Raw genomic sequence first — 22,439 nt, 5'->3', positions numbered from 1 at the left:
TTTTTTTAAAAAAAAAATTTATTTATTATGTATACAATATTCTGTCTGTGTGTATGCCTGCAGGCCAGAAGAGGGCACCAGACCCCATTACAGATGGTTGTGAGCCACCATGTGGTTGCTGGGAATTGAACTCAGGACCTTTGGTAGAGCAATGCTCTTAACCTCTGAGCCAACTCTCCAGCCCCCTCTCCTTCTATTTATTCTCCCTGCCTGCCAGCCCTACCTATCCTTCTACCTCGGTACTAGCTATTCAGCTCTTTTATTTTATCAGATATTTTAGACAGGCAGTGTTGGTGAAGGGAGTCTGCTTGTTCGGGTGCCAATTTGTTGCCACTTAGCTCTGAAATAATCACACAGAAACTCTATTATTTAAATCACTGCTTGGCCCATTAGCTCTAGCTTCTTAATGGCTAACTCTTACATATTAATTTAACCCATCTCCATTAATCTTTGTGTTGCCACGTGGCAGTGGCTTACCGGCAAAGTTTCTGGATGCAATGGCTCCACGTCATCTCTCTTACTCAACCTTCCTTCTCCCAGCTATTATCTTTTAATTATGTGAATGTATGTTTGTCTGCAGGTGTGTGCACAGGTGGGTGCCACTTTTCACAGAGGCTAAAAGGAGGTATGGGATCCCCTGGAGCTGGAGGAATAGATAGTTCTGTGCAGACTTTTTGTTTGTTTGTTTTTTTACTTTCAAGAGAGGGTAACTTCCTGGAACTAGAACTAGCTCTTGTGGACCAGGCTGGCCTTGAACTCAGAGAGATCCGCCTGCCTCTGCTTCCCAAGTGCTGGGATTAAAGGCCTGTGCCACCACCACTAGGCTGGGACTCTGTGCGGGCTTCTATGGAACCAAACTTCAATCCTTTGCAGAGCAGTATGCAATCTTGACTGCTGAGCCATCGTGCCAGCCCCTGTTGTAATTATGGGTAACTAGTGACTAGCTCTGCCCTCTGATCTTTAGGCAAGCTTTATTTGTTAGAGTACAAATACACATTTTCCTTTTTTGTCTAAAAAAGGTTATAAGAAAAACTGTATACCATAAGAACAATAACTATATACAATATGTAAATGCAGTAAATACATCAACAGTATCTACTCCATTAGCAACTGATAAATTGATAAATTTAGAGAAAATAGAGACTGACGAATTTTGCCATAATAGGTGGGATAGTCTTTTAGATTTCCTACTTCACTGAGAAATCTGCCAGATGCTCTAGGCGTATAGGCTGAAGAGGAATGACCCAACATTACAGCATATTGGGTAGTTATTTTGCTTACAAGCACTTCTATTTACTGAGGTGATATTATGTCCTTCTGGAGTCTTTGAAAGAGATCCCCGAGCCTTTAAAAAATTTTATCTTGGGGCTGGAGAGATGGCTCAGAAGTTAAGAGCACTGGTTGCTCTTCCAGAGGTCCTGAGTTCAATTCCCAGCAACCATATGGTGACTTACAACCATCCATAATGAGTCTGGTGCCCTCTTCTGGCCTGCAGGCAGAACACTGTATACATAATAAATAAATAAACTTTAAAAAAAATTTATTTATATGATTTATTATATGATTAGTGATGTTGAGTATCTTTGGGGTTCTTATTGTCTATCCGTTTTGTTTTGTTTAGAAACGTATATTCAGATTATTTGCTTCCCTTGGTTCTATCTTAAGTTAGGAACCCCTTACCCCTTGACATCCTCATCCTCATCTTGCCTCCTCAGAGATCCAGTGTAAACCTTTCTGACAGTTGGGTGGGTATCTGTGTTGTTTGGTGGTTGGTTAGTTTTGTTAGCACAGTCTCCCTTCATAGGCTGTGCTGCTGTCAAGCTCACTATTTTCTTCCCTGCATCTCCTCGGTACTCCAGATTCTGAGACCATGGTTTCTAACACTGATCCGGCCTGCTTTTGTGATGCTGGTTGCTATGGCTGTAGCATGCCAAGGGCATAGATTTTGTTTTGTTTTTGTTTGGTGGGAGTGGGTGTTAGAACTGAAGCAACTGGAACTTGAAAACATGCACCCATATCTTACACCATCTGTGGTTTCTTGAGCCAAGCCTTTTTCTTTTTCTTTTCCTTTTTTTTTTTTTTTTTTTTTTTTTTTTTTTTTTTTTTGTGGGGGTGGGCTCGAGACAGGGTTTCTCTGTAGCATTTGGGCCTGTCCTGGAACTTGTAGACCAGGCTGGCCTCAAACTCACAGAGATCCATCTGCCTCTGCCTCCTGAGTGCTGGGATTAAAGGCATGTGCCATCACCATCCGGCTAGTTTCCTTTTTCTATAAAACAAAGATATCAATATTATCAGTACTTCCTTGTAACATTGCAGGTACTTAAATGAGTTCTATCTGAAATGCTCACACAGGACTGACACCTACTGAGCACTGCATAGATATTTACAGTTATCCTCTCTCCTGCCAGTGGGAGACTATAGGAATTGCTTTTCTGCTGTAAGCAGAAAGAAAACAAGAAATATTTAAAACCCTAGCTTCCCACATTTGCATCAGGCACCATGGGACTGTTATCTCTGAGAAATGGGATGAAGCAAGCTAGTTTCTGCTATGGCCTGGGCTCTGCCTAGCATCAAATCAGCTTGGCAGCCTCACTGGATAAAGACAGATCAAAGTCTGCCTCAGACCTGAAGAGAAGGTGCACAACTTGACAGCAGAGAGCCATGTGGAGGTCCCAGTTTTCTGTGTAATAGATCTACACAAGTATGAGATGAAATTCCTTGGGGCCCAAAAATAATCCTTCAGAAAATAATTGGCAAGTAATTTTCAGAAATCACAATTTTAGAAAAAAGAAATGTTTTGTTTTGTTTTGTTTTTTCTTCCCCGAGACAGGGTTTCTCTATGTAACAACCCTGGCAGTCCTGGAACTCACTTTGTAAGACTGGCTTTTGTCTTAACCTCTGAGCCAGCACTTGGAAAGGTGAGGTAGGATTACAAATGGAGGCCAACCTGGACTGTGTACTAACACCTTCTTCCCTAGAAAAAGAAAAGAGCCACACACGAAAGTGTAGCATTTTCCCTCCTGAGTATTCTACCTGACTCGGACTGTTTGTTTAATATGTTTATTGGTATTTTGCCTGTGTTTTCTTAAAATTATAATCAAAATCAGACTTTTGATAAAGAAAATCTAGAAAGGTAGGAGTGGGTACTTATTACACATTTTATGTATAAGAATGGCAGCCAATTTATCAGAAACCGTATAGGCCAGAAAACAATGTAATAACATCTTAAAGTGTTGAAAACAAACAAGTCCATAATTAACACTCAAAATATTTTTCAAATATGAGAAAAGAATGTTTTCAGACAGGTTAAGATATCTAGTTGCTGTGCAGTGTGCTGTTCCATTGCAGTGTACTCAGCAAGCTCTTTATTCTGGAAAGAAGGGAAGAAAGAAAAAGCAAGCTGTAAGAGAATAGAGGGATGCCCAAATCCTATACGGTAGAAGTACCAAGTCCCGAAATTGTCATCTGACCTTCACACACATGCCTTAGCGTACATGCCCTCAGAGGTACACAAATAAAGAGTTTCAAAAGAGGGCGGGGGGGGGGGGGGGGGGGGGGAGGGGGGGGGGGGGGGGGGGGGGGGGGGGGGGGGGGGGGGGGGGGGGCTGGACAGATGGCTCAGAGGTTAAGAGCACTGACTGCTCTTCCAGAGGTCCTGAGTTCAATTCCCAGCAACCACATGGTGGCTCACAGCCATCTATAATGAGATCTGGTGCCCTCTTCTGGCATGAAAGCATACATGGAAGGAATGTTGTATACATGATAAATAAATAAATCTTTAAAGAGAAAGAGAATTCTCCAGGAGGTGGTAGTGCACATCTTTAATCCCAGCAGAGGCAGGTGGATCTCTTTGAGTTCGAGGCCTGCCTGGTCTACAGAGCTAGTTCCAGGACTAGTTCCAGGAGCTAGTTCCATAGCAACTGAGAAACCCTGCCTATAAACAAAAACAAACAAAAAGGAAGAAAGAGAGAGAAGGAGAATCATTACCATAACTGCTGTAATAAATTACAAGTATTCAGACAACAAAAGGTGGTATGATGGGGGCTGGAGAAGTGACTCAGCAGTTTCAGAGCACTGCTCTTCCAGAGGACTTGGGTTCAAGTCCCAGCACCCACATGGCTATTCACATATAACAAGCAGGCAAACACCAATGCACATAAAATAGGATTACCTAAATGTATACAAAAATTTTAAAGTAGTATGATACTGATGATTGAGGTTCACACAAAGAAATGAAAAATATTCTTTTTAATATATAAAACACTTCCCCCCCCACACTCATTTTTAATCAATTTTTCAAAATAATCGCTAGGCAAAATACAGTGTTGCACACCTGTAATCACAGTCTAGGAATCAGCCAGGAGGATCGTGTTGGGAGCCAGCCTGAGCTATGTTTGAGGAGTGCCTCTCAAAACTAATTAGAGAAGTGGCAAGATGACTCCGTGAGCAGAGGCCCCAGGACCCACATGGCAGAAGGAAAGGACTGACTCCTGCTGGTCGTTCTACTTTTCTATGCATGAGAGCACACATGCACACAATAAATAAACGTAATTTAAATAGAAAACACAACACACATTCGGTGTATTTAGGAGATTTTAACTTTAAAACAAATTGTGTACAGGCTCGAGAAAGATGGCTTAATGGTTAAGAGAACCGATTGCCCTTCCCAAGGAGCCAGGTTCGATTCCCAGCACCCATACAACAGCTCACAACTATCTCCAGCTCCAGTTCCAAGGGGATCAAATAAAAATAGTGTCCCGGGAGCCAAGTTCCAGGACACCCAAGGCTACACAGAGAAACCCTGTCTCAAAAAGAAAAATGAATAAATAAAAATGAAATAGTATAAAGAAAAAAAGAAAATGTGTGACAAGTAGTAGCTCAGAGTTGTATAAGGGTGTGTGTGTGTAAAAGCACTACATCATATATAAAGTGGTGTGATAATAGTTGAAGATAGGCTATGATAAGTTAAAGATTGGTGCTATTAACACTAGAGCCATTACTTAAAGTGGCAGCTGCGGGGCGTTGGAGAGATGGCTTATTGGCCTGAGAGTGTTTCTGCTCTTGGAAAGGTGTTTCCTTCTCAGCATCCACATCAGGCTCTTCCTAGCCCAGGGATCTGATGCCCTCTTCTGGGCATGGCAGGCACCTGTACACATACAGCATTCATTCAGACACAGGTGAAGTTGTCTTTTTTTAAATCTACTTTAAATCTGGCAGTAGGCCCCTGTAATTTTATACTCAGGAGAAGAAAGCAGAAGTGTTCAGAGTTAAGGGCTGACTTTGGCTACATAGCAAGTCTGAGATCCATTCTATCTCAGGAAACCTACTTTATTTACACCAGGCAGAGTCTAAAACCAATCTGGACTACAACCTGAGCTCAAATCCAGTCTCCACTCTATAGCACAATCCTGGCTAAGACAAAACAAAGTCTTAAGTGGTGCCCAGTACAGTGACTTTATCCTGTATACATCTGTTTATATGAAATTCATTAAGGAAAAGTTCAGTACTGGGCATGGTGGCACACACCTTTAATCCCAGCACTTGGGAAGCAGATGCAGGAAGATCTCTGAGAGTTCGAGGTCAGCCTGGTCTACAAAGCGAGTTCCAGGACGGACTCCATAGCTACTGTGAAACCCTGTCTCAAAAGAACAAAAACAAGCAACAAAAAATTCAGTATTGGGCTGGATAGATGGCTCAGTGGTTAAGAGCATTGCCTGCTCTTCCAAAGGTCCTGAGTTCAATTCCCGGCAACCACGTGGTGGCTCACAACCATCTGTAATGAGGTCTGGCTTGCACACATATACACAGACAGAATATTGTATACATAATAAATAAATATTTTTAAAAAATTCAGTATTATAAGATTGAGTAGGACTAGGGATGTCACTGTGTTGGTAGTGTTGGCCTGGGTGTGGCGGATGTGGTCAGTCATTTCTGTAACATTTGCCTTTGTCAGGTAGAGGCAGGAGATCAGTGTCTGCAGCTACTTTAGCTACATGAGACCTCATCCAACAATTAGAACAGTGGTGGCCAAGATTGAAAGAAAGTTATGAAGAACGAAGTTTGTAGAGGAAACAGTGATCTGCTTTAGATTGTTGATTTATGTTTTTTATGAAATGTTACACAGTAGAACAGATTGTAATTTTTAGTTTTTTACGTTAGCTGTTGCTTTCTTTGGCCATGCGAAAAGAAAAGTGGCCTTTAAGGTTCTGAAACTTCCACTCACTGAAGAAGATCCATCTATGACCCTATAAAATAAGTAATTAATTTCTGTTTCAGAGACCGAAGAAATAGGCGATGAAGAAGTTTTCTCCTGGCTGAAGTGTGCCAAGGGGCAGTCCCACGAACCAGAAAACCTCATGCCTACACAGATCATCCCTGGCACAGGTAAGTAATTCTGTTTTGAGATTGGCTTAAAAAGTGCTATGTGCTTATTTGTTTTGGTTTTGTAGTGATGAGTATTGAACTCTTGGTCTTTTACACGATAGATCAACACTTTACCACAGAGCTCTATCCCTGGCCTCAGTGTGATTTAGTCCCTCTGTGTGTGTGTTTGAGACAGGGTCTCACTGTGTAACCCTGGCTGGCCTGAACCTTGATGTGTAAAATAGGCAGGCCTCAACTCACAGAAAACTATTTGGCTCCTTGTTTTGTTTTAGTATTTTAAAATTTTTTTGTCTACTTACTGTATGTGTGTGTGCATGTGTGTCTGCATATACATTTGCCTCCTGCTTGGTTCCCATAGAATAGGGCATCAGATCCCCTAGACCTGGAATTACAAAGGGTGTGAGTCACTGTGTAGATGCTGGGAATTGAACCTTGTACTCTGTAAAAAGCACCCAGTGCTTTTAACCTCTGGGCTATCTCTTCAGCCCCATTGTTTTAGCATTTTTTCCCTTAATTTTTTTTTTTTTAAGATTTATTTAAAGAAGGCACCAGATGTCATTGTATTTGTTTTTTTTTGTTTTTGTTTTTGTTTTTCGAGACAGGGTTTCTCTGTGGTTTTGGAGCCTGTCCTGGAACTAGCTCTTAGTAGACCAGGCTGGTCTCGAACTCACAGAGATCCGCCTGCCTCTGCCTCCCGAGTGCTGGGATTAAAGGCGTGCGCCACCACCGCCGGCCAGATGTCATTGTAGATGGTTGTGAATTATTATGGAATTGAACTCGGGACCTTTGGAAGATCAGTCAGTGGTGCTCTTAACCTCTGAACCATCTCTCCAGCCGTTTTCCTTAATTTTTCAAAGATTTATTTTTATTTCATATTATTTATGTCTTTCTGGTATGTCTGTGTGCAAGTACCCATGGAGCTCAGAAGTAGGGGAAGTAGGGTATCCGATGCCCTGGAGCTGGAGTTACCCGTAGTTTTGAACTCTCTGACCTGAGTACTGGGAACTGAACTCCAGTCCCTTAGATGAGTAGAAAGCACTGTTAACTGCTGGTTCACTCTAGCACAGACTGGCCTGGAAGTCACTATGTGAGTAAGCTTCTTGCAGTTAGGATCCTTTTGCCTCCCAGTTCTAAGTACTGGGAATACAGGAGTCTGCCACCGCCTGCTATTTTCTACAGCCTGGAATGACCCTGAGGCCACATCCCCACCTACTGAAAGTGATTTCATCTAGTGTAAGCAGGCCTTGAATTTAGGAACAGTGACTGGTTAGCTGGGCCAGAGTAAAAGGAAGCAGTAGCAGTCACTAACTCTGTTGCTACCTTTCTTATTGCTGGGACAAAATTCTGAGAAAAGTCACTTAAGGGTTGTATTCAGAGTCAGGATTCGGAAGTTAAATGCTAGTGTTTGTCTTGCTTTTCCTTTGTATTCAGTTCTGGGCCTCAAATCCTCCTGATCTCGCCACCCACACTGAGAATGGCCCTTTCTCTTCCCTTAAACCTTTCTGGAAATGTGCCTCAGCACACTCAGAGTTGTGTTACCATAGTGATTCTAAATTTGGTCAAGCTGACAATAATAATAAACCATCATACCAGACTTCTGGCTTTGGGCTTATAAAAAATTCTAGCTAAGGGCTGGAAAGAATGGTTCATTGGAAGAGAGCTTTTGCTACTCTTGCAGAATACCTAGTCCAGTTCCCAGCACCCACAGGACAACTCACAACCACCTACAACTCCAGTTCTGGGGGGGATTCAGTTCTCTCTCGTCCTTCAAGGGCAACCAGGCATGCATTTAGTATACATGCGTACATACAGACATTCAAGTAAAATAAAACCAAAACAAACAAACAAATGTATTGACCAAGCAGTGGTAGCACATGCCTTTAATCTCAGCAAAATAAATCTTTTTATAAAAAGGACAAAAAAGGCAACTGAGAACTGCCATGATGCTTCATAACTATAATCCCTGTACTCGGGAAGCAGAGGTAGGAGGGCGATTGCACTGGATTGGAGGCCACAGTAAATTCAGGTCAAATAAACAGTAATAGAAATATCCAGCTGTGGGCTGGAGAATTTAGCTCAGAACCAGGCCCCGAGCCCTGTCTCAGCTTGCAGGGGGATATCCAGCTGAGTGTAAACCTTGAGGCTATGAAGATGGTGGTCGTCTTGCAAGAAGGAGTGACTGCTTATGTTTGAGTCATAATCCCAGTTTACTGCAGCAGTTCCTCCTCAGCAGCCGAAAGCCAACCTGGGTCCACGGATGCCGTCTCAAAACAAACAAGAGCCTTAGTACGCTGTGACAGGGCAAGTGTTCAGTAGTCCTTACTGTTTCCTTCTCCCCTAGCACTGTACAATATTGGAGACATGGTACATGCTGCCCGGGGAAAGTGGGGGATTAAAGCAAACTGCCCTTGTATTAGTCGGCAAAGCAAATCTGTGTTGAGACCTGCTGTCACCAACGGAATGTCACAGGTACAGTGTGGGGCCACAACTGAGAGGGATTAGGGTCACTCTCTCTCTGTCTCTGTCTCTCTCTCTGTCTCTGTCTCTCTCTTTCGGGTTCTTTTCATAATTTTATTTAAGAATTAGTTCCAGAAGGGGCAGGACTCGGGGCCGGGGTGGTGGTCGGAAAGTGAGAGCAGGGATGGGGTGTGTGAGGTGCCATAGGGACCTGTCGCTTTATACGCCAATTAAAACGAAGTCAGTGCTTTAAGTTTAAAAGGAAAAGAAAACTTTTTAAAAATAATCCATTCTAACTACTCAGGATGCTGAGGTGACAGACAGAATTGTGAGTTTTGAAGCCTCTCTGGGCAATGTATCAAGACTACTTCTCAGGGGCAAAGTCAAAACAACAAATACAACTTACATTTTATCTCTTTTCATCCCCAAAATGGTTTCATGGAATCAACATTTATTTGTTTATTTATTTATTTACTCACTTACTTACTTATTTATTTTTGGGTGAATAATTCCTCTTTGTGTACACCTGCCAGAAGAGGGCACCAGATCCCATTATAGATAGTTGTGAGCCACCATGTGGTTGCTGGGAATTGAACTCAAAACCTCTTGAAGAGCAGTCAGCTCTTAACCAGGGAGCTATCTCTCCAGTCTCTATAGGATTAATTTTTAATCTCCGGTTTTCTGTTGTAGAAGTGGTTTAAAACATACTTTAAGTAAATTTCGAGTGTTACTGGTTTCTACAGAACCTAGTGTAAACTGCTGGCACATTGTAGACTCATTAAGAGTGGATGACATAACATTGTTTGAGACAGTTGAGGTTATTCTTCCCAGACTGGTGTAGTGTCAGAGCCATTGGTAGCCATGTTCACTTCTACCAAACCCTCCCCTCTGTAGTGCTTCTAACTGGCACTCTCACCGTTCCTGCTTCAGCTCCCCAGTATAACCCCTAGTGCCTCTTCTGGAAACGAAACTACCTTCTCGGGCGGAGGTGGAGCTGCAGCGATCACAAATCCAGAGCCAGACCAAGTCCCCAAAGGCCCCAGCACCGACAGCAGGTCTGAAGAGTCCCTAAGAGCAGAAGGCCCTGCATCAAATAGCAATAGTGAACTAAAAGCCATCAGGCCCCCGTGCCCTGACACGGCCCCTCCCTCTTCTGCCCTGCATTGGTTGGCAGATTTAGCAACTCAGAAGGCTAAAGAAGAAACAAAAGGTGAGATAAACCACCCGTGCCTTGTGGGGGGGGAAATTGGGTTATTCTGTGATTTATTTGTTTGTTTGATTTTCAAACTGACTTGTAACCATACCCCTTTAGAAAAGTGCCACTTCTTTTCTCTGGCTGATCATACAGCGTGAGTGGTTCTCTTCTGTTTGGGTCTGTTTGTTTGTTTGAAAGTAGAGGGATCCTGGGTCCTTACCTAGACCTCCTTGATCAGAATTGAGGTTTTTAGTGAACTTCTTTCCCTCCTGGTTTATTTCTACAGCCAGAATTGACAGCAAGACTTAGAAAAGCTGATTATTTTGAAGTAGGGCTCAGCTGGCCTTGAAAGGAGCAGCCTATATATTTTTTTTTTTTTTTGTTTTTTTGTTTTTGTTTTTCGAGACAGGGTGTCTCTGTGGCTTTAGAGCCTGTCCTGGAACTAGCTCTGTAGACCAGGCTGGTCTCGAACTCACAGAGATCCGCCTGCCTCTGCCTCCCAAGTGCTGGGATTAAAGGCGTGCGCCACCATCGCCCAGCTTTGTTTTGTTTTTTGAGGCAGGGTTTCTCTGTGTAGCCCTGGCTGACCATGAACTCTCCCTGTAGATCAGGCTGGCCCTACTCACAGACTTGCCAAGCAGCCTTTTTAAATGGGCTTCAGAACCACCTGGGAATTGTTTTTCAGATGCACATTCTTTCATCCCACTTGAAACCATTAAGTTTGCCGGGTGGATTTCTGTGAGTTCAAGACCAGCCTGGTCTACAAGAGCTAGTTCCAGGACAGGCTCCAAAACCACAGAGAAACCCTGTCTCGAAAAACCAAAAAAAAAAGAAAGAAACTATTAAGTTAGAATTTCTTGAGATAAGGACTGATCTCCATTTTTATTTTTTATTTTATTTTTTTATTTTTATAGTTTAAAAAGCATCACTGACAATTTCAGTTCAAGAGATCTGGAGACCATGTAAAATGTCTTAGAAGATAAAAGGTAGATGAGAAAAAGAGAATTTGTGATCCAAACAGAGAAGAAGAAAGAAGTAGAGAATTTTTCTGTATCCCTGAAACCTATATTCATAGCTTTTCATTTTGGAGGCGGGGTGGGGTGGGTGGGTATCTCTCCTAGGAGTGTTGGGAGAGTCAGTGTCTGCAGACTGTTCCTCCCTGTCTAATGCTCTCTCTCTTTATGGTCTTACAGAAGCAGGGTCCCTGAGGTCGGTGCTCAATAAAGAATCTCATTCACCCTTTGGGCTGGACTCCTTCAACTCCACCTCAAAAGTCTCTCCATTGACTCCAAAGCTTTTTAACAGTCTGTTACTGGGTCCCACTGCCTCCAACAGCAAAACTGAGGGTTCTAGCCTTCGAGACCTCCTTCACTCTGGGCCTGGAAAACTTCCTCAAGCCCCCCTGGACACAGGCATACCCTTCCCACCTGTTTTCTCTGCATCCTCAGCAGTAAGTGTCCATCTACAACCTCGCCTGGGTTTTCGCTACACTCCCATCCTCTACACATAATTGCTTTCCTAGCACTTATCATAATGTGTTCTGTTGTATTGCTCTCGCCTCTGCAAAGGCATTTTACTCACTAGTACATATCATTAGTGTCACAGTACTTGTACAATATCGTTTTTAATCGGTGCTGTGAAAAAGAGGTCTTCCTGGTTTCTGTTTCTTTTTTTTTTCCGGTCGTGTGTGTGGTGTGGGTGTGTATGTATCTGTATGCACGCGCGTGTGCAAGAGAGAGAAAGAGAAATCTGGGAGTCAGTTCTCCCATCCAGTGGGTAGTAGTAATCAGGCCACCAGACTTGACACCAAGTGTCTGTTTACCTGCTGAACTATCTGACCCACCTAGCATCAGCATTTATTTCTTGAGTGTCATTTCAGAAATGTTATATGTATATAGTTTCCTTCTGTTTTACACACGTTTGTTCTACAGTTTTCTTTTCTGCTTCTCAGTGTTTATTTATACCTTGTAGGTCATTTATTTCAAAAATATATGTTGTACTTGTGAATACCCTCATTTCCTTTTCTAATTTTTTTTTTACCAGAACATTGTATGATTATATGTTTTTAGTCGGTTTAGGCAGAGTCTCACTGTGTAGCTCTGGCTGGGAATGCTGTGTTGACAAGACTAGGCTTGAACTCACAGAGACCCACCTGCTACCACACCCTGCTGTATGATAAGTGGATAAGTGGATAGTACTTGAGACAGGATTGGATTTATAGGAGTTCTCTATTCCGTGACTTGCCCAGCTTTCCCATTAGCTGAAGTGGGAGAAATTCAAAGTAGATGGTAACAGAAGGACTGGAAAGAAAAGAGACCACTTTGGGAGTATATGGTTCTTAGATAGTGATTACTAAGGTAAATGTTCTGTGGCAGAAAACTACTGCCCTTCTGTTACCTGAGTGGGCACTCACCTGCTCCCCATCTTTCCTCCGTGTGTCCCAGAGTAAAAAAAACGAAGTCCTCAGACTTGGTGGCAAGCACCTTTACCCACCAATCTATCTCACCAGCCTAGAAAACCACTGCCTTGTTAGGTCTGCTCAGGGACAATTGCAGTATCTCCCAGGCATACCATCCAAAGAGAGATTTCCCTGAACTAACCTTTATAAAGCACTTAGTGTTTTATGAACTCTGTAGTCTACATGCATGTACTTAACACAGAGTTTAAAGCTAGAGCTATATTTCCCAGGTCTTAAGAGATCTTCCTGCCGGGCTTGGAGGTACATGCCTTTAATTCCAGCACAAGGCAGAAGCAGGTTTCCATCTTGGTCTCAGAGCGAGTTCTAGGACAGCCAGGGCTACATAGAGAAACCCTGTCTTAACAAAAACAAAAAATCTTTCTGTTCTTTCATAAATGTAAGAAAATGCTAAAGGTCAAGAACTAAAGATTAGTGACTTTATGTCTTCCCTGCAATCACAGAAGACATCTTATTAATTGGGTAGATTAAAGCCTGGAACTATAACTGTGAGACAGTCCTCTTTTTTGTTAATGTTATCATGGTGCTTGAGTCAAGCTCACCTGAGGGTTTGTCTGTGAAGGGATTGAAGAACAAAGCCAGCCTGCCCAACTTCCTCGACCACATCATCGCCTCGGTGGTGGAAAATAAGAAAACCTCAGATTCTTCAAAGCGGTCCTGCAACTTGACTGATACCCAAAAGGAAGTGAAGGAGATGGTGATGGGGTTAAATGTGCTAGACCCCCATACCTCTCATTCCTGGCTCTGTGATGGGAGACTTCTGTGTCTCCATGACCCCAGCAACAAAAACAATTGGAAGATCTTCCGAGAATGCTGGAAACAAGGCCAGGTAAGAAACACTGAGTTGATTTTATAGCCTGCTGTTTGCCTGGCAGTCACATCTGCCAGGATAATCGCAGGCCTGTCTAGAAGGTCTTCTGCCAGGAAATTATGTATATAGTAAATTCATGGAGGATATCCTTCTGTTTCTAGTTGACTTTGCTTTTCAGAATCGAGGAAAGCTGGGTGGTAGTGACAATCACCTTTAATCCAAGTGCTTGGGAGACAGAGGCTGGCGGATCTCTGAGTTCAAGGCCAGCCTGGTCTACAAACAGCAGACCAGGACAGCCAGAGCTGTTACACAGAGAAACCCTATCTCAAAAAACAAAACGGAGTCAAGGAAATCCCTAAGAATACTTTGTGCTCGGTATTTGTAAAGGGAAGTTGAGCTCCAGTGGTTGCTGACCTGCCATTAATGGTGGCACCTTTGGAGGAAAATCCCTGAGTGTAGGGCTTGGAGTGTGAAGGTAGGAGCTGAGTAGCAGGGTTCTGGGTAAGTGCTTGAGTCTTTAGTGATGTGTTTGATAATGCGATGCTGCTCCATGGCACTTAGACTTGAGCAGGTGCTGAGGAGGGAGGAGCTTATGGAGTCACCTGGTTTGCATTGTACTGTGAGGCAGTGTTCTCAAAGTTGCATTAGCCAGCAATGTCTCTTTTTTTTTTTTTAAATATTTATTTATTTATTTATTATGTATACAATATTCTGTCTGTGTGTATGTCTGCAGGCCAGAAGAGGGCACCAGACCTCATTACAGATGGTTGTGAGCCACCATGTGGTTGCCGGGAATTGAACTCAGGACCTTTGGAAGAGCAGGCAATGCTCTTAACCACTGAGCCATCTCTCCAGCCCCCCAGCAATGTCTCTTCACCTCAGAATACTGATAGACACCAAGAAAGAAAAGTTTCTTCGAAGGATGTTTCCCCAGAATGAGAGCCTAGAATAATAATAGAGACGAGACAGTTTCCCATTCTCTTTAACTAATATATGGGAATCTGTAGATTACATTCTGGAGAAAAACAATCGATGTTCATGGAGAGCAATATTTCCTAGCAGTTCTGATGGGTTATCTCTGTTTCCACAGCCAGTGCTAGTGTCAGGGGTACATAAAAAGCTCAAGTCTGAACTCTGGAAGCCAGAAGCCTTTAGCCAGGAATTTGGAGACCAGGATGTGGACTTGGTGAACTGCCGGAACTGTGCTATCATTTCTGATGTCAAAGTCCGGGATTTCTGGGATGGCTTTGAGATCATATGCAGTAAGTAACTTTGCTTTCTGGTTATGCAGTGACAACAGTAGTAAGCATCTAAATACTTGGTCCTGTACCTGAAATAACAGACTGTATCCTCTTCTTGGGAGGAGCCTTCTGTCTTCATGCCAGCTCTACACAGCTGCATGGCAGTCCTGTGGCTGCCAGAACAGGCCTGCAGTTCAGGGAGCTCTGTTGCACTGAGGAGGGGAGCAGGAGTCCTATAAAATGGAGAGATAGTGCACGTACTACTACAGGAAGTGGAGAAACAGAGTGTCTCCAGAGACTTGGTCCTGCGAAGAGTAGCAGTAGGGGTGTATGAGAATGTTGTCTGTCTTCTAGAGAGACTGAGGTCAGAAGATGGGCAGCCAATGGTGCTCAAACTCAAAGACTGGCCCCCTGGGGAAGATTTTCGGGACATGATGCCAACAAGGTTAGTGACTTCAGGGAATGTTGTCTTCAGAGGCTTATGCCTGGCTGAAACCAACACAGCAGAATCACAGAGAAGTGAATGCTCTTTGTCTTCCTTCCTGCCCTTTCTTAGGTTTGAGGATCTGATGGAGAATCTTCCTCTGCCAGAATATACCAAACGGGATGGCAGGCTCAATCTCGCTTCTAGGCTACCCAGCTACTTTGTAAGGCCTGACCTGGGCCCCAAGATGTACAACGCCTATGGTATGAGGGAGAGGACAGAATTAACCCTTTGGGGACTGCTGTTCTCATTTCATACACAGACACGATAGGGAGCATCATACCTGGGGTAGTTGTAAATGTTTCCTTTGTCAGTACTGATTGCTGTAACATTCATAAGCTTGCATATCTGTTAGAAACAGTTTCTTCTCACCAGGTGGTGGTGGTGCATACCTTTAATCCCAGACAGGCAGATCTCTGTGAGTTCCAGGACAGCCAGGACTATACAGAGAAACCCTGTCTTGAAAAACAAAAACTCAAAAATTCTACTCCAGCAGACATATCCTTAGTTTTATTCTTTAGTTTTACTAAAACTAAAGAATGCCAGCTACCTTGCTGTCATACCTGTATTCTATTAAGTTCAAAAATGACCTAAAATAAAATACTGTGAAAATTGAGTTCCGTCTGAATATCCCTAATGCCTGCATGTTTTGAATTTCAAGAAAGGGACCATTTTCAAAAGTGGCTTGGTTTCATGATGGATGTTGATGCTATATGGACCAAGCTAGAAATTAGTGTTAACCTGTATAAAAGATAAAGAAGAGTGTTTTAGCTGATGCTCATTCCTCCCCTCTCACCTCCCTGCCTGACTCTACTCCTCTGTGTGCTAGAGATGTAACCTAGGGCCTGAGCACATCAGTCAGCACTCTACTGCTGGACTGCCTCTCCCCCGGGGCATCTCTTTAAGGACTTTCTAGAGCACATTTTCAGGCTTGACATGAGTCCTTTGTAATAGCACCTGTTCATCTGTTCATCTTTCCTATTTTCCTCCCACCTTTAGGCTTGATAACAGCAGAAGACAGAAGAGTTGGCACAACAAACCTTCATTTAGATGTGTCTGATGCTGTTAATGTGATGGTGTATGTTGGGATCCCTGTCGGGGAGGGTGCCCATGATGAAGGTAGGATTTCTAGAAAAATTGCTTTAATGTGGTTTCCCCTAAGAAGTAGAGTAACCAATGCAAGTTTCTTCCAGGCTTAGTGTGTACCTGGTGGATATTGTTAGACCACAGGAAATTCTAGCAGAGTGCTGCTTGGAAACTTTTGACTGGGTTCTTGCCTTTCAGGGAATGTTCAAATATGAAGTCTGGCAAAGAAAGGACAGAGAGGACTGGGGCCTTGGCACATTGCTTAAAAGTACAGTGCCCCTTGAATTTGGTGCCCAGCACCCACAAGAGGCTCACAACCTTCTGTAATTCCAACTCCAAGGAATTTGATGCCCTCTGGCACCTGCTCAATATTAAAAAAATAAGAAGGGCTGGGGAGTTGGCTCAGTGGTTAAGAGCACTCACTACTCTTCCACAGGTCCTGAGTTCAATTCCCAGCAACCACATGTTCGTTTACAACCATCTGTAATGAGATCTGGTGCCCTCTTCTGGTGTGCAGGCATATATGGAGGCAGAATGTTGTAAACATAATAAATAAATAAATCTTTAAAAAAAAATAAGAAGAAAGAACTTCTGGATAGTGGTGGTGTACTCTGTTAGGCCCAGCACTTGGGAGGCAGAGGCACATGGGTCTCTGTAAGTTTAAGGCCAGACTGATCTACCAAGTGAGTTCCAGGACAGTCAGGACAGCTACACAGAGAAAACTGTCTCAAAAAGTGAAGGGATAAAAAGACAGGACTGACCCATCTGCTTGACTCATTAACCATATCAACTATAGAATGATAAATGGCAGAGCCAGGTCGTGTGCACAAAGATGAAACATAAAGGTTGAGTTGGTAAAGTGTCAACAGCATGATGACCAGAGTTTGGTTTCCATAAGAAGCTGGGAGTGATCATGCACACCTTTAGTCCCAACACTTGGGAGGAAGAGGCAGGTGGATCTCTAAGAGTGTAAGGCCAGCCTGGTCTACATAGTGAATTCTGGGCCAGCCTAGGGTACAATGAGACCCTGTTGTTCTTCCCTTCCCCCACACGGGTCACTGACATGATGGCAAGAGCCTTTACCTGCTAGACCATCTCATCAGCCCCATATGAGTTTTGATTCTTTTTTTTTTTTTTTAAAAAAAAAAAAAAACAGGATCTATGTAGAACTCCATATGTAGTCCAGGTTGGCTTTAAACTCATGGAGATCCACTTGCCTCTGCCTCAAGTGCTGGGATTAAAGGCATGCACCACCACTGCTTAGTAAGCTTTGATTCTTGAGATATTACTTAGAGAAGAACAGAGACCAAACTTGTTCTGGTTGGACATTTTCCCCTAAAGGTTACTTTGTCATCACCACTTTGTTCTTTTCAGAAGTCCTCAAAACAATTGATGAGGGTGATGCTGATGAGGTGACCAAGCAGAGGATTCATGACGGAAAAGAGAAGCCGGGAGCCTTATGGCACATCTATGCAGCCAAGGATGCAGAGAAGATCCGAGAGCTCCTCAGGAAGGTATGCCTCCAGCGGGGCGATACCCTCAGCTCCAGGCTGTGGTCTAGACAGCTACCAAGGCCTCTGCTGTGAAGTCCCTTGGTAGTAAAGACCTATTTGTACAAGGCATGGTAGGGCACACCTGTAGCACTTGAGTGCTGGTGTCAGGAAGATCACAGAGGCCGACCTCGACTACCTGGAGAGACCCTCTCTCAAAAAAAAGAAAAAGAAAAGCAAGAACTTGAGGCTGGTGGGCTGACTCGGCAGTTGAGTCACATGTTGTTCTTGCTGAGGACCCAGGTTCAGTGCCCAGCATCCACATAGATGTCCATGGTCCTTGGAAATCATCTGAACTCTTTGGGCACAAAGCACACATGTGGTAAACAGATTTAGATCATACATGCAAGCAAAACACTGATACACATAAAATAAAAATAAGTCTTTTTAAAGGGGGGAGGGGGGAAATGATGCCTCAGTAGTTAAGAGCACTATTCTTCCAGAGGTCCTGAGTTCAATTCCCAGCAACCACATAGAGACTCACAACCATCTGTAATGAAATTCAATGTCCTCTTCTGGCATGAAGCAGTATATGCTCAAGTAAAGCACTCATATACATAAAATACATAAATTTGACTAGACCTGGTGGTGCATGTCTTTAATCCCAGCACTCAGGAGGAAAAGACAGGCAGATCTCTGAGCATTCAGGACAACCTGGTCTACAGAGCAAGTTCCAGGCCAGCCATGGCTACAGAGAAACCCTGTCTCAAAAACGAATAAATAATAAACAAAAGCTGGGTTTGGAGTTTGGTGTTAGAATGCTTATCTAGTGTGCATAAGGTTCTGTGTTCCATCTTCAGCACTGCAGGGAAGCAAAGAAAGGGGACCTATTGATCGAGAAACCTTTCAGAATGCGCAAGGGGCCTGAGCTCACACTAGAACATGTTCAACAGAATAAAGAAGATAGTGTTCTTTGTGTGCTTAACGGATAGTACATTCCTAGGAGGTTCCCTACATCTTTTTCCCCCTATATATGCATACTGGTAATAAATGTTGAGGTAATAAGAAGCTTCTTTTTTGTTGTTCATTTTCAAGACAGGGTTTCTCTGTGTAGCCCTGGCTGTCCTGGAAGTCACTCTGTAGACCAGACTGTGTTGGAACTCAAAGTTTCACCAGCCTCTGCCTCCCTCCTGAGTGCTGGGATTAAAAGCATGCTAAAGAGTACTTGAACACGTGTTCTCTGAAACGTCCATAGCCACCTGAACTGGAACAGGACCTAGACACACAGCTACCCTCGATGAGGATACAACATGTCTAGTGTGAGGTGGTGCTGGGCAGTGAGGGAGTCTTTCGTGTCACCATAATAACACAATTTTTAAACCTGCAAATCCTTTTTGGATTTTCCATGTGTTTTTAGAGCACAGTTGGCTGTGGGTAAATGAAACTGTTGAAACCGTGGGCAAGGAAGGGCTACTTTATTAATTCTTCCCTTTTTTGGATTTTGATTATAACTTCAGGTTGGAGAAGAGCAAGGCCAAGAGAATCCTCCTGATCATGACCCAATTCATGACCAAAGTTGGTATCTGGACCAGATCCTCCGGAAGCGACTCTTTGAGGAGTATGGTGTGCAAGGCTGGGCCATCGTGCAGTTCCTGGGTGATGCTGTCTTCATACCTGCTGGAGCCCCGCACCAGGTGAGTTGCACAATGGAGACCGGCTCCACAGCCCCATGGCTTGTCTCTTGAGTTTAGTTTTCAGTGGCAGGGTCAGACTGGGTGCTCTAATACCATGGCTTGTTAGTTTTTAACTTTATTCCTTATAACTTTAAATGCTTGGTTTTTGTTTGTTTGTTTTATGGTAGTTGTTTTCTGTTTTGTTGTTGCTGTTTCTGTTTTCTTTGGTTGGTTTTTTTATTGGGGGGGTTGTTTTTTTAGCCAGGAAGCCCTCAAACTCACAGAGATCTTTGTCTCCCAAGTACTAGGATTAAGGGTGTGCACCACCACTCCTAGCCCTAAACTTTTTGTTTTGTTTTCAAGACAGGGTCTCACTTTGTAGCCCTGGATGCCTGGAACTTCCACTGTAGACCAGGCTGGTCTCAAACTCACAGAGATCCTCCTGCCTTCCTCCCGAGGTGCTGGGATTAAAGGCGTGTGCTGCCACAGCCCACTGGCATTTTCGTATGAGTTACTGAATCTCTGAGGTCTACATTCTCCTGCTATACTTGCCTCCTCCCAGGTTCACAATCTGTATAGCTGCATTAAAGTCGCAGAAGACTTCGTATCCCCAGAGCACGTGAAGCACTGTTTCCGCCTAACACAAGAGTTCAGGCATCTCTCCAACACCCATACGAATCATGAGGATAAACTACAGGTAAATGGGGTCCCTCCTTCACTCACACTGTCTTCCTATCTAATGCTCACAGACACACAAAGACACATTCTCCTCATGGCTGTTTTTTGGTAGAGAAGTGACTGGGAAACAGCAGATACCTAACCATTTCAGTTGGGTTTTTGAGTTTCGATTATTGATTTGTTTTTGGACCGCTGTCTCAAGTAGCCCAGGCTGACCTTGAACTCCTGATCCTCCTATTTCCAGCTCCTTTACAGGAATTTATTATCCACTCATCTTAATGTATGCCTATAGCCCAGCTGAAGCAGTACAGTTATCACAAATTCCAGGCTGACCTGAACTCCTGAGTAAGCCCTGTGTTGTGTGTGTATGGAGGGGTCTTTTAATCTACCCATTTCCTATGTAATGATTCCCTAGTTCTCAGACCTTGGGAGTTCTAGTGTTGATAACTGAGTAGGCTTGCATCCCTGCTCGGGGATATAAGAGAATACTGTGGGAGGGAGGGTCCTGTTCCTTCGTACATTGTTCACAGTGCTGGGAACTGAATGTGCACAGGCTGTGCACCCGTTGGCAGGTCCTCTACTGCTCAAGACAGGTTCTTACTAAGTTGTTCAAGCTGGCCTTGAACTCTCTGTAGCCCAAGCTAGCTTAGAACTTATCATCCTCCTGCCTCATGCTCAAGAGTAGCTAGAATTATAAGCCTATGACAACAGGCCCAACTTAGTCAAAAAGTGGGACTCATCATTCATCACAATAGAAGGCGCCACAGGTAGCAAGCCTGCACTTGTTCCGGGACCACAGCTGGTGACATATTTGTCCCGACAGCCTTCGGGGATAAGTAGCTTCTCAACTACCACGTCCTCAGATTCATCTGCATTAAACTTGGAGGAGCCACACTTTGACAAGTGGGCCTTCTGGTGGTCAGAGAACTTGAACTTGGCCACGTACAGGGCCTCAATCACATGTCCCTTATTCTACAAATCAGAGCAGATGGACATTCTTACATTATATATACTCATATTAATAGAAGCAATATAAATGTACCGATTTCATACCCCACCTCTTCCAGGTTTCAACTGGTAGACTGTCTTTTTACTCTTAATGCCTTTTTTGGTTTTTTGAGGCAGGGTTTCTCTGTAGCTTTGGAGCCTGTCCTGGAACTAGCTCCTGTAGACCAGTCTGGCCTCGAACTCACAGAAATCCGCCTGCCTCTGCCTCCTGAGTGCTGGGATTAAAAGTGACCATCACCCAGTTGCCTTTTTTAAAAAATTATGTATCTGTTCGTGTGTGTGTGTGTGTGTGTGTGTGTGTGTGTGTGCAGTCTCAGTAGAGACCAGAAGAAGGCATTGTGGGGGCAGTGGGGTGAGGTGGGTTGCTGGGGGACTGGAGAGATGGCTAAGCTTTTCCAGAGGTCCTGAGTTCAATTCCCAGCAACCACATGGTAGATCACAACTGTCTATAGTGGGATCTTGTACCCTCTTCTGGCATAAAGTTGTATATGCAGATAGAGCACTCATATACATTAAATAAATAAATAAGGCTTTGATTGTTTGTTTTCGAGACAGGGTTTCTCTGTGTAACAGCCCTGGCTGTCCTAGAACTAGCTCTTGTAGACCAGGTTGGCCTCGAACTCACAGAGATCTGCCTGCCTCTGCCTCCTAGTGCTGGGAATAAAGGTGTGCGCCACCACTACCCAGCATTTTTTTTTCCACAGGAAGGAAAAGGCATTGGATCCTCTGGAGCCAAAGTTCAGGACAGTAACTCTAGTACTAAGAGTGTTCTAGGAGAACAGAATGTACCCTTAACCACTGAGCCAATTCTTCAGCCTCCTTTCAACCTTTTTTTTAATAGCATCTGGGGCTACAGAGATGGCTCAGAGGTTAAGAACACATGCTAGCCAGGCATGGTGGCACATGCCTTTAATCCCAGCACTTAGGAGTCAGAGGCAGGGGGCTGGAGAGATGGCTCAGTGGTTAAGAGCATTGCCTGCTCTTCCAAAGGTCCTGAGTTCAATTCCCGGCAACCACATGGTGGCTCACAACCATCTGTAATGAGGTCTGGTGCCCTCTTCTGGCCTGCAGTCATACACACAGACAGAATATTGTATATGTAATAAATAAATATTTAAAAAAAAAAAAAAAAAGGAGTCAGAGGCAGGCGGGGTGTCTCATTTGAGTCAGCCTGATTGACTGAACAAGTTTCAGGACAGCCGAGGCTGTTTTACATAAATCCTGTCTCAAAAAAACCACATGCTGCTGATGCAGAGAACCTGGGTTTGGTTCCCAAGGCTCACATCTGCCTGTACCTCCAGTTCCAGGGGATTTGATACTTTCCCCTAGTATCTGCAAGCACTGGCCTATGTAATGGTATACATGCAGACACACAATACAATACAATAAAAGTAAATAACAAAAAAATAAAAAAAATAAAAATAAAAAAAGTAAATAACAGCACTGGGGTCAA

General features: G+C 43.7%; 1 protein-coding gene across 1 annotated transcript in view; it reads left to right on the top strand.

Annotated features, from left to right (window-relative positions):
- Positions 1–22,439, top strand: part of Kdm3b (lysine demethylase 3B) — a 59,667-nt gene that overhangs the window by 34,644 nt on the left and 2,584 nt on the right. The window contains exons 10-21 of the mRNA XM_050134832.1: positions 6,275–6,387; positions 8,729–8,856; positions 9,775–10,054; positions 11,233–11,489; positions 13,078–13,344; positions 14,417–14,588; positions 14,922–15,012; positions 15,124–15,254; positions 16,051–16,170; positions 17,512–17,651; positions 19,145–19,321; positions 19,863–19,997. Of these exons, the coding sequence (XP_049990789.1) occupies positions 6,275–6,387; positions 8,729–8,856; positions 9,775–10,054; positions 11,233–11,489; positions 13,078–13,344; positions 14,417–14,588; positions 14,922–15,012; positions 15,124–15,254; positions 16,051–16,170; positions 17,512–17,651; positions 19,145–19,321; positions 19,863–19,997 (2,011 nt within the window). The remainder of the gene's footprint in view (positions 1–6,274; positions 6,388–8,728; positions 8,857–9,774; positions 10,055–11,232; positions 11,490–13,077; positions 13,345–14,416; positions 14,589–14,921; positions 15,013–15,123; positions 15,255–16,050; positions 16,171–17,511; positions 17,652–19,144; positions 19,322–19,862; positions 19,998–22,439) is intronic.

The sequence above is a fragment of the Alexandromys fortis genome, unplaced genomic scaffold (genome assembly GCF_014885135.2).
Source record: "Alexandromys fortis isolate MF-2015 unplaced genomic scaffold, M_Fortis_MF-2015_v1.1 scaffold_25, whole genome shotgun sequence".
Lineage (NCBI taxonomy): Eukaryota > Metazoa > Chordata > Mammalia > Rodentia > Cricetidae > Alexandromys > Alexandromys fortis.
Note: the sequence above shows the minus strand (reverse complement) of the source record. Positions and strands in the feature narration are given on the sequence as shown.